Source organism: Thermobia domestica, chromosome 13 (assembly GCF_964235325.1).
Source record: "Thermobia domestica chromosome 13, izTheDome1.hap1.1, whole genome shotgun sequence".
Classification (NCBI taxonomy): Eukaryota; Metazoa; Arthropoda; class Insecta; order Zygentoma; family Lepismatidae; genus Thermobia; species Thermobia domestica.
In genome coordinates this window covers 184,171,855-184,189,174 of record NC_137466.1, presented here as the reverse complement: position 1 = coordinate 184,189,174, position 17,320 = coordinate 184,171,855, and the positions used below count along the sequence as shown (strand labels likewise).

The 17,320-nt window shown below is 35.6% G+C and overlaps 1 protein-coding gene across 1 annotated transcript; it reads right to left on the bottom strand.

The window, feature by feature from the left end:
* Nucleotides 1-1,052: 1,052 nt before the first annotated feature.
* On the bottom strand, nt 1,053-16,679 carry LOC145668845 (protein nucleotidyltransferase YdiU-like). The gene is made up of 3 exons (XM_081737046.1): nt 16,115-16,679; nt 7,151-7,281; nt 1,053-2,277 (listed from the first exon to the last, which is right to left on the bottom strand). Exons 1-3 carry the CDS (start codon nt 16,624-16,626, stop codon nt 1,196-1,198), a joined length of 1,725 nt encoding a protein of 574 aa, XP_081593172.1. The 5' UTR covers nt 16,627-16,679; the 3' UTR covers nt 1,053-1,195.
* Between the last annotated feature and the right edge of the window lie 641 nt (nt 16,680-17,320).

The following is a 17,320-nucleotide window of genomic DNA, read 5'->3' as shown; positions in this document are numbered from 1 at the left end:
ACGTCAGAAATGTGATCTTGGCAGTCGTTCAAGCACACGTAGTTTCAATTTCGCATAAGGCAACATGGAATTGACACGCGACGAACAGTACATAAATTCTGTTGATTATCTTGCAAAGATCAACGTTCCGTGCGTACCCCATCCTCCATATAGCCCTTATTTAGCCTCTTGTGATTTCTTTCTATTTCCAATTTTGAAGAAACACCTCTGGAGACGGCGTTTCGCATCTTCAGGGACAGTGGTGAAAGTTGCGGAGGCGATTTTGAAGGATGTGCCCAAAAATGACTTCCAGCATGTCTTTGATAACTCGCAAAAACGTTGGAACAAGTGTATTGCATGTAATGGGAACTATTTTGAAAAAGACCACCAACATTTGGAGGATTAGTACAAGTAATTATGTTTTATTCATTTATGATTATTCTTTATTGATCAGCTCTCGTGTGAAATATAAACTTAACTGTCAGAGCTGTTTCCGAGAAAATCATATCTTTTTATTTTCTCTGACCCTTAAGTAAATTACTTTTATTTTTGGAGATAGGAAGAAAATTCGAAAAAAAAAAAAAAAAAAAAACTAGGATCTTATGAAAATCTTAGATTTAAAATTTGGTCTTGATACGCTGAACGGTGTGGTTTCTAGGTAAGCTGACATATTAACATCGGGACGAACACACATCCAAAAGTCACTCTTTCGGCATGTAGGGACCATGAAACATGTAAATACGTTGGAATCTCTAATTCGATATTTTTTTTAGGGGCACCATAGTTTCTTCTTTCCTATCGTCGCTCGAAAACAATTAAAAAAAACGCTAATTTATCATTAAATACCATGACAATTGATTGAGCAAAAATTCGAAACTTTTTTGTGCGTTATACGTAACATGAACTTGTAAAGTACGTTTAGAAAATATTAGCTAGTTTAGTCTGCTACTTTTGATATCATGCACTCATTGATACTGGAAATTATTATTATTATAATAATAATGATGATGATGATGATGAACAAGAAGAAAGAACTAATAATCTCAAAAATCACTGAGCAGAAAGACAAAAGATTGTTTAGGACGTCAAGCTTTAATTTTTTATGTACATCTGCAAGGAAAGTTAATAAATTACGGTAAAAAATTTATTTTGCATTCGGAAAAACAAATGTGTCCGTTACACGTCCTGATGTAGTACTCCAAAGATGTTACTGTCCTTAACTGGAACAACTAACCTTTAACATCCTAGCCCATTTGGGTACAGGATCTGCATACCCTCTTTCTTCAGCCTCATACTGTATCGTATACGGATCTTCAAGAATTTTCAACAAAAACTGAACTTCACTAAAATCGTCCTTTTCTGCTTTCTCAATTGCAGCTTGCGCCATCCAATTCCGCAACACGTACCGAGGATTCACTTCACGCATAATGGCTTTTCTTTCATCCTCCGTAATTTTAAGATCAGACAAAATGTTCACGTAATCATGAACAAATTCCAGAAAATTGTCATGTTTCGAGAGTCTATGAAGAGACCAGTATTCTTGTACAATATCACTTCTGGCTAGTTCTTCAACATCTATGTCTCCTAGCTGTCGAAAAGTCATGGTAAAGTCAGCACCTGTCTCTTCCATCATTGCGAGGAGACCATGAACAAGCACTCGGGTGTCGTGATGCAATTCAGTCATGCCTAGTTTCCTCATGAAAATGTACACAAATTTCTCAGCCGCGTAATTTATGTATTGCTTGAAAAGCATTCCCAACTGCTTTTTCTGATTTTCCGTAAAAAGTGACGCCAAAGCTACTGATAACCTCTCTAAATTCCATATAGTATTCTCGATCTGTTTCTGGAAGCTGTATCTGCCTTCAGTATCGGAACTGTTAGGGACATACAACTTATCACATTCGTCCATGAAACCAAAAGGTCCATAGTCTAACGTGAAACTTAATATGCTCATGTTATCCGTGTTAAGAACACCGTGAACGAACCCGAAACTCATCCACATTAAAACCAAATCTATAGTTCTTGTAGCAACGTTGTTGAAAAATTGGAAATATTTTTCCGGATCCGTTGGGTTTATTTCCGTAAAGTACTCTCTTATTATGAAATCGGCCAACAGCTTTAGTGGCTTCTTTTCCATATTTTTGGCTAATATCTCGAGTGAGCCGAAACGGAACCATGACGGTGCAGCACGAAGTACTATAGCGGCTTTTTCTGACTTTACTGTGCCATTGTAAAACTGATCTCTTAAAACGGGATCTCTACTTACAACCAGAGACACTGCTCGCGTCGTGTCTACACCTGAAAAGAGAATGAAAAACACACTAGTATATTAAAATAGGTAAAAACCATACAGACTACTAATTACACAGCCACACGCAAAAAAATCAAAGTTCTGTGCATCGGACCCCAGGATATGGATTCGATGTATTTTGTTACACAGAATCCAAATTTCGAAACCCCAGAACAATCGACCCCAGGATATGGATTCGATGTATTTTGTTACACAGAATCCAAATTTCAAAACCCCAGAACGATGACTGTGTCAATTTTTTGTTATGGGCGAAACACTTTAGCGATTTTGGATAGGGAGGGGATACACATAACACAGTTATACAAAAAAAAAAAAAAAAAAAAAAAGTTCTGTGCAGCGGATACCAAGGTATGGATTTAAATGTATTTTGTTATACAGAATCCAAATTTCGAAACTTCAGGAAGATTATTATTATTATTATTTTATTTTATTTATTTATTTTATTTATTTATTTTTTTTTTTTCAGAGAACAACAACTGCACCGGTAGGAATTAATTTTTAAACAGTTAACACTTGGATCGAACTAGATTCTTATCATTTCACTTCGTCAAATGCGCACATTCTACGGAAAGAAAAGGGTTTTTAACATACCTTTCAAATATTCTCCACGAACTTTTTCCTCAAATATGACACCGTGTTTTTCAGGTAGAAGGGTTACAAAAGTTGTAAAATCTATAATCTATGAAGTGATGATTTAATTGGATAAACTAGAAGTTGTGTTTCGGTTATTTAATTATGATATTTTTAACAGTATGATGGCCAATATATCATAACGTATGTTTTACTTAATGTTATTTATGAACCCATAAATATGCAAATTTAGTATATTCACCGTTTTCGTACTTGGAGAGACTGAGGATAAAGGAAGCATTGATTTTCGATTTTTTTTTTTTTTTACTAAAATAAATATATTAACACTATTAAAAATAGACATATCATTTAGTTACGATAGCAAATAGCTCACTTGCTAAGTATATATTGTTTGTATATGTTTCCTTTCCTATATATATTTAAATATTCCACGTCAACGCCCGGATAGCTTGAGTTAATTAGTTTAAGCACTAAGCCCAGCTTAACACTGTGTCTGAATCTGAACCACTCTATATAATAAAGAAGAAATCCTTACTGACTGATCAACGCTTAAGCTAGAAATTTGACATTTTGACAATACATAGAATTTCTGGCGTAAAGTACCACTGAGGAAGGATTTTTGGAAATTTCTGCAAGGGGATGAGAAGATGGGGTTTACAATTATTATAATATGTCCATATCTCGGAATCCCTTAAGGTTACAGACATGAAATTTGGTATTTGAACTTTTCATTTAAAATAATTAAACAAGTTTTATTCAGTGTTTTTAGATGTCTGATTAGAATGGAAGAAAAGGGGTAGGGAATGTTTACTAAAATGCCATATGAGACGCTCCAATTTCATGCTAAGTTCAGACGAATTCTATATGAATGATGCTGAGGCAGGAACGCAAAAATAGTAACTGCAGTAGCACGTGGGGAATATTTGCTAGTCCCATGTATTCCCACATAACATGAACTTTGATATCAAAGGCGTAACTGCTAAGTATTTAGCTAAGATAGGTCCATAATTACATAGGGTAAAAATAGAAAAACTGTCCCCGTACACCAAAGATGATAATTAACATTCGAAGTCCCACTCTTTTTTTTTTTTTTTTTTTTTTTTTTTTTTTTTTTTTTTTTTTTTTTTTTTTTTTTTAAAGAAGAAAATCAAACACTTTTTTGATTGATGTTTAACTGGATTTCCGGGCAAACGGTTCTAAGACAATGTGGGAGAAAACGGGAGTAGTTCCCCCTCCTCAAAAAAAAAAAAAAAAAACGGACACGATAGTGTCAACCACAAACTTACTTGGCCCGGGATCGAACAAGAGACCCAATGCACCAGAGGTAAGCGCTCTACCACTGAGTCACCGTGCTTTCAACGATAAGAGAGAAACATTTCTTAAATTGATTTAGCGTTCTAAGAATAGGTACCATCTTTCTTAAGCCTCCTATTCAAACCGGAAGCGGCAGGATTAACCACTTCTAGTTTTAACGTTGATTGCTATAGAATGGTAACGGATAGCGGGAAACGATTTTCTGTAATCAATCAAGCGCTCCAAGAATATAGACAATCTTCACTTTAATCTCTCTACTAACGCTTTACTAGCACTTCCAGTTTCAATATTAATTGACAAAAAATATCACCCCATACAAATCAAACCCTTTCATTGTGGTATATATGTGACATTCTATCTGGTCAGAAATGGGGTGACCAACTATACTGAGTACAAGGCAGAACTTTAGTTAGGTTTCAATTTTGGGGATAAGAACAAAAAAATCTACCTTTTCGTGTACGAGGAACGTCAGCCATGTTTCTATTTTATAAGGACTCGTTCTCTTAACCAGTGGTGCCCACCCCCCCTCATGTCCATGACGCACCCCCCCTCAATTGTCTATCCGTAGGTGTTCTTCCATGAAAAAAAAATATTTTCGATTAATTTTTACACCTCCTCAAACATATTTATATAGATTTTTAACCCCCCCCAAATATTTCAATGACGCAGTTTGCGTCATAGCCCCCCATTGTGGGCACCCCTGTCTTAACCCTTTTTCCCTCAAAGCCTTACCCTTCTTTTCCAGGTATTCCATAAGCCAAACAATAAAAATTAGGCAGGAGTATGAGATGATGATTCAAATTCACAAAAATTTGATACTTACCAATACATCCTCCCGTGGAAAAACTAATTATAACAAAAGTATATCCAAAACCCACTGAAGGTACTACCTCCATACACCAACAATCAGTGTATAAAGCACTGTACCTCCATACACCAACCACTGTACAAAGCCAACATTTGGAAGAATTTATTTCGTACTAATTTGTGATTGTCCAAATGAACTTAATGATGAAAAACAGTTTTTATATCAAATAGGACTAAACAGCGGTTATAAGTTGCGTACCTTACAAAAATGGTTTAATTAAACAGTAGATCGGTGCAAGCCCCTAAAACAATTACCCTCAAAGAGGCAAAAATTTCGATAAAATACCTTAGTTTCCACATTATCGACAAAAATAGAACGTATTCTTGCAAAACCATTACATATGTGTTTCCAATATCTCCCAAAAAGTTTAGAAAAGTATTTCACCGGCTTTAAAAGTTTTTTTTGTTGATCCACTAAATACGTGAGGTATTTATCGTGCTCAGTGTGAATGTGACTCCTTTCCATATATGTGTCAAACCAAATGCAATATTAGCATCCGAACCGAATTACAGAACACATTAGACAATCCAAGGAAGTCTCAAGAAAAGGGTATGTCGGGATTGTCACTTTACCTAAAACAACATAACCCCAATATAAAACAGGCTAATGTGATAGGAAAAACAAAAAAAAGAGCGGTACATTAAAGAATCATCCTTTATTCCCAAATATAAACCAGCTTTAAATCTGGATTCCGGCAACTTTGATAAAATCTGGTTACCTATCTTTGATTTATATTTTGGATCTGGCAATAGTGACGTAGCATAGACACCGCCCTTCCTCCAATTCACTTATTCTTTCGCCCATTGTAGTCTGCCGGTTGGTTTTAATATCCATCTTTCACGACACATTTATTTGGGATATATATTTCTGTTTCCATTCATGTATGTATTTCTCTCATCCATTTTTATCCTTATTACCTCACCACTGAACTAGCTTGTGAAGAATCATCATCTCAAGAATATTTGGTTTAACCCACGAGAGGATATATCATGGTAAGTAACTTTTTTTTTTTTTTTTCTAATTTAAGCTAAACAATAACTTTTTATCTATTATATAAAAGAGAACGCACAAATCCTTTGTTAGCTCATCACGCTAATACGGCTGAACCAATTTCTTTCATTTTTGGGGGGATATTAGGATTTGGACCCTAGATGGTTTTTATCATATCACTTTAATTTTTAATTACCAGTGTCTTGAGATAATTGACCATTCAAGTGTCCATACGTACAAATCCTTTGTTATTAGTTCATCATAGGTATAAAAATAAACGTATTTATATGCAACCCGCATGACCGTGTCACTCGGCGGGTTAACATAAATGACAGGCGCTATAATGTTAACATTTACTGCAATTTGAAAGCGAAAAAGTAAAAATTATCTAAGTAACAAAGTTTATTGCGTTCCGGGGTGACCGCAGCGAAGCGGGTCACTCGGCGGGTTAACATAAATGACAGGCGCTATAATGTTAACATTTACTGCAATTTGAAAGCGAAAAAGTAAAAATTATCTAAGTAACAAAGTTTATTGCGTTCCGGGGTGACCGCAGCGAAGCGGGGTGAACGCTGCTAGTCTTATATAACTTCCTTTCGTGTGCGAGAATGTACCTGGAAATTCTGAACTTTGTATGGAATAAAATGCAACCCTTAGCAGTTGACAAACGTTTCGGCAAATATCACCACATAAAAATAAGGACGGAATGTTTCAATAAGTCTAACTGTTTATTTGTGTAAAATAATTTATATGAAAATGACTAACAATACATTCCTGTCGCAACCACAATTCCTCAAAATGATCGATTTTCGAGCAAATTTATCAACTGCCAGTATTGATATCCAATAGTTATTACAATTAAATTATTTCCACTGAAGTATAGCACCAGTGCACGTGATCAACTCGCTGCGTACGATGATCTAAACTGGTCATAATTTTGAAGATGGCCAGTCGATAAATTTGCTTGAAATATCAGTCATCGCCACAGGAATATGTTGAGATTAGTTATGTTGATAGATATGTTTCTTATGTTCCATTAGTACTGTTAAGACTTTTTGTTGTGAATACACTAATTGTTAATACAATTCATTTCTTACCAAGATTATGCATAGCCTCTGACGCCAAGAACTCTCTTATAGATGAACGAAGAACAGCCCTTCCGTCGCCATCACGTGAGTAGGGCGTTCTCCCTGAGCCTTTTAGTTGCAATTCCCATCGCTCGCCAGCGCTGAAACAAACACACTCTTCTTTACATTTTAGTAGTCTTATGATTTCTAAGCGATTTTAAAAATGCTTTCTTAACTTCATTATCATCACAATGAAATATGCAATATGTCATTTTTCGTACTACAGTGGACCCACAGGTCCCGAACCCTTCTCTTCGATAACCATATCAGTTCACGGATAAGTTTTTAGTACGATTTTCTCGCTCAGCTTACAAATACCATTTCGGGATTCGAACGCATATGCATACCTGCACCCACAATTTCACGTGATCAATAGCAGACTTTTCAATGCTAATGAAAAAAAAATATATATATAGAAAATCACCATGAAAAAATATACGAGGTTTCGTGAAGCTGTGAAAAAGGAACATTTCGATAAAAGTAGGAATAAAAATTTTAAAAAATCACATGAAAATTTCTCTGATTGTTATATGAAAATACATTCTACTCTAAATATAACTAAATGGGTAATTATCTCGATGCAAAATTTTATAAGGCTAGTTTTAGACGGAAGCATTTATCGTACCAGATATGCTGCCAAAAATCTTGTATAATATTCTATGGCATCAAAAGTATATTGTGCTTTTACACGATAGCATTTTGATAAGCATTTAGTCGTGACGTAGCAAACAAATCACTGGAGAAGAGCGCAATTATGGCTCCAAAACTAAAAACAGATATTTAAGTCACTATTTCTTCTGAAGCCCTTTTTCGCATATGCTTATTATGATACAAAGGACTTTTAACGGTGCAGTTATACTATACAGATCCATAGATTTTAAAATTTACAGAAGAAATTTCTAATATTTTAATAGAGTAGTGTATACCGGTAAGTAATGGAAATATGGCGTGCACTTATATCTGAGATGCGTATTTACGTGGAAATATAGAAATTAAAGTCGAACCTGAAATGCACGTAATCTTCAATAAGCTGCCATAAAATTTTGGCAAGTCTGTAATTTCCCCCCGTTCCCACTACTGTTACTACTACTACTACTACTACTACTACTATTACTAAGTACTGCTACTGTTACTATTACTAAGTACTCTTACTCTTACTGCTACTTACTCCTCCTACTCCTATTCCTACTACTACTACTTACTTCTACTATTATTACTCTTACTACTACTACTACAACTACTACTACTTCTACTTCTACTACTACTAATACATCTACTACTACTTACTTCTCCTCCTCCTCCTCCTCCTACTACTACTACTTATACTATGGATCCGTATAGTAAAACTACACGTTGCCACCTGTTAAAGTGAACCTGCACCGGAGAATGCAAGAGCACACCTCAGAAATGATTGCTGAAGGTACAATAAATGAATCGAAAAGTTTTTTTAAATGAATTTCTGTGGATCCGTATAGTGAAACTGCACGCTTTTAACTTTGTACAGACAAGGATGTTCTTCATATTTTTTATTCAACATAATAATAGTATCCCTTCTCCGACTCATTTTTCTTTACTACAATTCAATTTCCCATACAAAACAAAGAGCATGGATATTTGAAACAAAATCTTTCGCTTCCTTTTAACACACTATGGCGCTGCAATCGGAGCAGAAATGCTGGGGAAAATGCTACGAAATAGAGCAGGTTCTATCGACAAGAAATGCCATAGGATATGCCATGGCATGGGAAATGCTATAGCATTTGCTACTTTACACGGTAGGATATCGATGATACGATTTTTGCTACGAGAAATGCTACGATAAATGCTTCCGTCTAAAACTAGCCTAAGAGTTTCTTAGTGTTTTCGTACGTAGCTCACCAGTATTAAGCAACGACCATAAGGAAAGTATAAAAACGATCTGAATCAGAAAATCAGTGTAATCAGTGTATATTGTCTAAAGTATATGACGAAACTAGCTTATTTTTTTGTTCCATTTTGTAGGTGTATGAATACTTTTTGCGCTAACTGTATATTGTTTGGTGTAATTATCTTTAGACAATAAGCAAGAAAGGACGAAACACAGAAGAGTCTCCATTCTACCACCCTAATGTGAAGACAAAAGGCCACTCGAACCACCCACACCTTATTTCCTTTTTCACAAATCGAAGTAACAATTCCACAAAAATATAGGAGGTTTCGTTAAAATGTAGGAAATATAGGAGTGTTTATAGGCAGAGACGCAAATATATATAGGAAATACAGGAGCATTGGAAAGCCTGCAATAGCACTTTTGAACTTTTGCTGTAAGCATTATTAGAGTGCTGCATTGAGAAACCCTTACTTTTTTATTATTATTATTATTACAATTTGTCTGCTTTTTACTCTATGGATCGAGACAAAAACGATAGAAGTAACAAGGAAAGTACTTAAAAAAAAAAAAAAAAAACTATGTTCCTACGGGTAGAATAAATTTGCATTGGTTTCAATAAAAATAACAATTTCAGTTCGCAAACAGCATTACGGAAGGATTAAGTTCGTGACCCGAGGATCGACTAAAACTCAATTAATAGTAAAATTACGTCATAATTTTCAGTTATTGTTTACGACGCTGATCAGGAACTCTCATAATATCAATACATTTATATCTACTCCAATACGTGTAGATTAAGAATATTAGCGCCACTTTGGTATTAGAGCAAGCAGTACCAATTAATACCCTAAATAAATACGGTATTAATTGCTTTAAATAATACCCTAATGATCTCTAAATTCTTATTTTCTTGACACATGCTCGAAAAATTGCGTTCAAATTGATAATATGCATACAGCCTAAAAATGCTATAAAACGATGCGAAAAACATACACCATCCAGTGATAGGTTGTTACTTCAAGCAAGAATTAGCTTTAATAGTGTATGTTACGTTCAGTTAATAGTAGAGTAGAACAGGTGGGTCAGTCCATTTCAAATCATCCAGCTAAAATATCAAATGAAACCCATAGTCTCAGAATGGCATGAAAATTTTTCTGTTTACTCTACTTGCCATCCTTATTAATCACACCAAATTTTAATTTGATATCTTATATACTTTTTTAGTTAAGATTTTTTTTTAGTTTGGTAAAATATACGTTTTTGTTGTTGCCGAGGATCAAAGAGATTACGACATTGATATACTAAAAAGATCATAACTTTGTTAATTCTCATCATATCACAATGATTTTTTCACTAAAATAATCACAGTAAGATACAGAATAAGGTAAAAATACATTCAGCTACTTGTACTTGAATTGTTGTAGTACATATTACCTCAAACCTGGATATTACGATTTTTTTAAAGAAAAAACATAAAATTTTAAAATACAGTAAAAACTTAAAGGCACTACATAAACCAAAGTATTTTATATGTATTTATAGGCCTAAAGGCATGAGTTAATGTGTCCTGAAAGAAAAACTGTGGGTTTTTAACTGCAAATATTTTTAAACCATTTATCTTTAGAGTACGGCCAGGTATTTCAAGAAAATCGTAGACCTTCACGTTGGCAGCCCTGGCGTTGTCCCTAATTGTCACAGGGACATGAACCCTATCTCGTTACAAAGCTTATGGAACACAGATTCCAACAAGGTAACTTCTGTGCCCCCTTGTTTCCAACCCACAGAAGAAGAAGAAGAAAAATAGCTTTTTTCAAAAAAAAAATATTTTGTCGGACTCTGGCAACACTGTTCATTGTCATACGCAGAAAAAAATTCTCGCATACACATCAGACATTGGGTGGAATCATATAAAAAATAAAGGGCCTAGGTGCAATAGCTTGCGAGATAAAAATTCGAAATCTCGTATATACTATGGTCAACCTGTATATATTTTACGAAGGAACTGTGGTCTACCCTCAGGTTGGCAACCCTGGCGACTTCCCTAATTGTCACAGAGACGCGAATGATACCTCGTTGCAAAGCTTACGGAATACTGGTTCCAATGAGGTAACTTTTGTGCCCGCCCCCCCCCCCCCCTGGTTCCCAACCCACAAAAGATGAAAATCATCTTTGACTTTTGTGGGACGTTGGCAACACTGTTCTTTGTCATAAAAGAAAAATCACTTTCTCCTACGGATTCGGCATGGGGAGGCACAGTCTAGGTTCATTAGGAGCCGAGCAACAGAGGTTTGAAGTACTGGCGCTAAGGAGCCAGGCATCTTCTAAGGGTTAAACTAGTGCACATTTTACTTTCTGAAAAACTCATTGAATGATTTACTTGTAAGGTGTAATAAAATTATGACATTTTAATCAAGCTGAAGATGTTAAATTATTTAAGCTGCAGTAAATTTATCAATGTTCTAGAACTAATACAACTGCGCATAAGCTTTTACAGTAAACTTGAAAATCAAATAACCAAAATATAATTTTATTATTTTTATTCATAAGCGCTTTCGATAACTGTCTTAGTTTTTAATAAATTAAAAATATATTTAATGTATTTAGAAAGTAAGAATGTTTCACAAAGTATTTCACAACTCAAAACAGTTCGTTGGAATCTTATATCAGTTTAGGTAGCAATTTCGTTCGGTATCTTGAGGAGTGCGAACCCTACAGCCCTCAGGTTCATGAAAAAGAGTTGAGTTGATTTCAGTTTAGCGTCCCTTTCAGCAGCGAGGCTATATGAGACGTGGACCTACTGATTAACGTGGAATTCGAACCACATGAGTTCATGAAAAAGACTTTGGATTAAAAGCTACATGGTGTTTTTTTGCCACCAGCCATTGGATGTCTCCTTGTGACGGTATAGGTGGCACTGTCAAGCGCATCGTGACAAAAGCAAGTCTCCAACGTAGTCCTGGTAATGCTATTGATAATTCCGATATTTTTTTTATTTTTGCAAGGAAAATATAGAAAATATAAAGTTCACAATGATTAGAAAAGAAACCTTGATAGATGCACGAAAAAACTTAGAAGGGCGTTTCACTCAAGCCAGGACAGTACCTGGAACACGTAGTCTTCATCAGTTTGAGCCCAAATCTGAAGACTCCACTGGAACAAAACGAGTAAGTTTAGATGACAACTCTTGCACAATATTCAACTTTTCTGGAGAAAATCATTCGGTGAAAATACCTGTTGTGGGTGTGCACAATTACATTGCATGCCTTTATGATGACCGGTGGTATTTTGGATTAGTTTTGTCAAAACATGAAGATGAAGGAGACGTTAAAATTAAATTTATGCATCCCCATGGGCCTGCTCCATCTTTTCACTGGCCCCAAAAGAAGATGTTTGCTGGATTCCTATGAGTAACATAATTTCATGTGTAACCCCCCCCCCCCCTCCCAGTCACAAAAGCATCCGGAAGAATGTATTATTTTTCCGGAAAGGAAATAGGTTCAATCAATCTTCAGTGCAACAAGATGTTGAAACAAATGCAAGCCCAGAAATAAAATGTTGTTAGTGTTTTATTTAAACATTTTCTGTAAATCCACTTCAGGCCCTCTATGGTGTAAATAGTAAATGAACCACTTCAGGACTTTAAGATGATTTGGTAAATTCTTTTTTCGTTCACTGATTATATTCAATCTGTTGTATGTGATGAATATGTATAATTCATTAAACTCATAGTGAATAGCTATTTTCTTCTTCTTTTGTGGGTTGGGAATTAGGAGGGGGCTGACACAAAAGTTACCTCATTGGAACCAGTATTTCGTAAGCTTTGCAACGAGAAGTGGCGTAGCACAATTTTGCCACACACCCCCTCGCAAAGTATAGACAAGGGGCCCTAGTTGTAAAGCCGACAGAAGTAAGGTTGAAGTTCTACTTCTTTAAATCTTTATTCATCGCCTGCGGGGGTTGCGGGGGCAGCTGCTACGCCACTGGCAACGAGGTATCATTCGCGTCTCTGTGACAATTAGGGAAGTCGCCAGGGTTGCCAACCTGAGGGTAGACCACAGTTCCTTCGTAAAATATATACAGGTTGACCATAGTATATACGAGATTTCGAATTTTTATCTCGCAAGCTATTGCACCTAGGCCCTTTATTTTTTATATGATTCAACCCAATATCTGATGTGTATGCGAAAATTTTTTTTATGCGTATGACAATGAACAGTGTTGTCAGGGTCCGACAAAATATTTTTTTTTGAAAAAAGCAATTTTTCTTCTTCTTCTTCTGTGGGTTGGAAACAAGGGGGCACAGAAGTTACCTTGTTGGAATCTGTGTTCCATAAGCTTTGTAACGAAATAGGGTTCATGTCCCTGTGACAATTAGGGACAACGCCAGGGCTGCCAACGTGAAGGTCTACGATTTTCTTGAAATACCTGGCCGTACTCTAAAGATAAATGGTTTAAAAATATTTGCAGTTAAAAACCCACAGTTTTTCTTTCAGAACACATTAACTCATGCCTTTAGGCCTATAAATACATATAAAATACTTTGGTTTATGTAGTGCCTTTAAGTTTTTACTGTATTTTAAAATTTTATGTTTTTTCTTTAAAAAAATCGTAATATCCAGGTTTGAGGTAATATGTACTACAACAATTCAAGTACAAGTAGCTGAATGTATTTTTACCTTATTCTGTATCTTATTGTGATTATTTTAGTGAAAAAATCATTGTGATATGATGAGAATTAACAAAGTTATGATCTTTTTAGTATACCAATGTCGTAATCTCTTTAACCCTCGGCAACAACAAAAACGTATATTTTACCAAACTAAAAAAAAAATTAACTAAAAAAGTATATAAGATATCAAATTAAAATTTGGTGTGATCAATAAGGATGGCAAGTAGAGTAAACAGAAAAATTTTCATGCCATTCTGAGACTATGGGTTTCATGACCTGGATGAATTGACATGGACTGACCCAGGTGTAAGTTAGATTGTGTTTGTATTTTGCATTTACAAGTACCTTATTGTGTTTTCGCAGTGATCCAATTTATCATAGCACTTGTAGAGATTTCACACTAATAACACTACATTGTAAACATAAAATACGGCTTTCATACATTGTGCAGAAACATTCCACCTGCGGAAAACAGTACCTAATATAGTTCTCTTTTATACGCACTCACTTATTTTAATCGTCATATAGCAGTTATAACGATTTCAGACTAATGAGTTGATTTGGAGTTTAACGTCCCTTTCAAGTGCGACGCTGTATGAGACGTGGGCCTACTGATTAACGTGGAATTCGAACCACATCAACTCCCGCCAGGAATCGAACCCGGGTCTCCAACGCCAAAGGCGCGTACACTAACCGCTTAGCCACGAAGGAGCTAAGGTTTCAGACTAGTAATCCTGCGTAATATGTTAAGATTTTCATTTTGATTTACGCAATTGTAGGGAAATTAAATAGGTAAACGCAATGGTAGTAGCCTTACACTTGAAAACGTAAAATATGTGGCTAACATAAGAGTTTTTCCTTTATAAATTACTAGATTTTACCAAAACGTGGTGCTGATATTCTTAATCTACACCGCCCAGTAGCGCTTTAATAAATATTGTAATATGTATTCTTACTAAGCGACACCACTAATTAGTTCTTGATAAATCAATTCTCTGAAATAACAGTACACTATATTCCTATTAATGATCAACTTAGTAAAATCTTTAATCTAAGTGAAATCTTTAAGTTTACCTTCCACGCTTATGCCAGCTTAGTTAGCGGACACGGTGATCATGAGAAATCAATGAAAAGGTGGAATAAAGAAAGTGGGTGAACCGCGAGAAAACCTATGCACATGTTTGTCCACCAAAAAGCTTACTTGGCGCGAACTGGGATCGAACCAAGGGCCCCGTGCATCAGACGTAAACGCTCTACCACTAAGCCACCGCGGCCCATAACTTTACTTTTAAAATATAATGCATTGCTACCAAGATGGAGAAAATGATTTCGTGTTGTCTTAGTTCAGATTCGCATTCTAAAATTAAAATCCATTGCATTCTTGCTTCTTCGATTAGCAAATTAACCTTTAGTACTTTTCATTGGTATAAACAGAAATATATAGAGGCAGACCATTAAAAACGATTGTGCAAGAAACATGAATCACTTTGAGCTAGTCACTAAAAACAATAATTGTATATAAGCGAATCAAGGCAAGGCAGGAGCGCAGAAGAGGACCGTCCGTGGGGTTTTATCGTAAAGAACAGACGTGTTAGCGACAATGGGTTATGTGCGTAAACTAAAAATTGCGTGAAAACAAACTTACTAGATACGAAGTACAATCGACATATAGTTTTATGAGTTATGTTCTAGAAGTTGGCCCTTAAAATATTAAATTTATGAGAAAATAGATATAATTATACGAAATTTAAGCATGAGACAAACGAGAAAGGTAATAAGGATCATCACTGTATAAGTTTAATCTTGAACTATACGAAGGCGTGTCATGAGGTCATATTAGGTAAACTGGCAATAGAGGATAATGTGTCAATGTTTCAAACCGAGTATTTTAGTAACTATCCTAAATATTGTATGTAATCAAAGAAGTAGAGCCTAGGTGCACCATAAGCAAGGTATGCTTTATGTTATGTATTTTTCTTTTTGGTACCTTCGTTTAAGCATATATCCATCATTGATGGCACACCTGTTCCCTACGGACGCACCTGCTACGCTACTGCCCTGACTCTGTTCGATACCACTTGTACCTTTACTGGCTATTTAGACTGAACTAGGAAAGTGAGCAGGAGTAATTGTGAATAGGGGTTATTTTCAGTAAATACCAAAATAACATATAAAATCGCCCCAAGTCAACCTTGTGGTGGTTAACTTTTGTTCTTCCGATCACGGGGGAAGGGAGCATCAGCGGAACCTTAGCAATTTTTATTGCTTAAACATAGCCCTAATTTTCTAATAGGTAGTTCCTTTTGTAAATTCTGCAAATGTCTACGGTAGCACCAATTGGTAATCAAATATGGTACTTTTCTATTGGTATTAAAATTACGTAAGAGAAACTTACCGATTTATGTATTCACCTAATATATGTGCTCTACCATCGCCTAGTTGTTCCGCCCAAATCCCAAATTGATGTCCACCATACCGATGAGCTAACGGAATTGAAGAAGGTAAGATTTTATTACCTGAAACAAATTCAACAAACTCTTTCGTATCCGCAATTGCGGGATCCATGTCTAAAATATGCATTAGCGCGGACTCCGACACTGCGACTAATTTTGGCTCCGTAAGCAGTGGAGTTGGTAAACATTTGGAAAATATGGCTCCTTTTACATTTGATCGAACATAATTTTCTTCTATCGGGTCAAGCGGTAATTCTATCAAACTGGAATCTGAAAAGGACCAATCTTCCAACTTCTTAAACAAAGGTTGACATTTGTTATTCTGCAATTCCATTGTCATTAGATATGTGTAATTAGTTAATGAAAAGCATAAATTAGACCTTACATATGGAATGTGTAAATTTGCTGTACATAACTTAAATAAGTTGATGTAAATAAAAACTTTTAACAGCATGACGCCTAAACCATGTTTACTTCCGCCTTGTGGCGTCTGCTACCAGTGTTGCTAAGATTAGACGAAAGAATTTACCTTTTGAAAGTGGGAAATGTCTTCCTCTCTCATCTTTCGTAATTAAAGAAAAAGTGTTATTGTTGAGTATGCTGTCAAAAGAGAAAAGTGTTTCATGCAACGATAGTTTGAAAAACGCAAAATTTCAACAACCAAGAACATTATAACATGCAGTTTTACTATACGGATCCATAGTATAAGTAGTAGTATTAGTAATAGGAACTGTTAGAAGCCCCGCAGGTTGTGGTTGGATTCTGTTCCCGACATAAAATGGGCAAATTAAAGACTTGCCTAAATTTTTCTGTACATTTTACAATCTGTGGATCCGTATGGTAAAACTACACCCATTATAATTTTGAAGTAGGCTTGACGAAGAAAAGCAAAAGAGTGGGACTTAAATTAGAAGGACAGAATGACCATAATGATTGAACAAGAAGAAACTAATGAATAAGGGGTTGGATCCATTTCGTTGAAGGGGGTTGCAGTGGCGAGGACCCGTTGTATACTATTACCTCCCTGGCTCAATTCCAGCTCGCCCCAAGTCAACCTTGTGGTGGTTAAACCCCGCCTGCGAGGGTTTTCTTGTTTCCTCCCACTTTTTCATTGTATTATTTTTATTAATTTCTCATCATTACCGCCT

What these genes read in the sequence shown, in the direction of transcription:
- LOC145668845 (XM_081737046.1), bottom strand. Translation starts at nt 16,626, where the DNA reads ATGCTGTTAAAAGTTTTTATTTACATCAACTTATTTAAGTTATGTACA. An exon ending in TTAGGTGAATACATAAATCG is followed by an intron (nt 7,282 to 16,114) that starts GTAAGTTTCTCT and finishes TGTTTGTTTCAG; the next exon opens with CGCTGGCGAGCGATGGGAAT. An exon ending in AGAGGCTATGCATAATCTTG is followed by an intron (nt 2,278 to 7,150) that starts GTAAGAAATGAA and finishes TTCTCTTTTCAG; the next exon opens with GTGTAGACACGACGCGAGCA.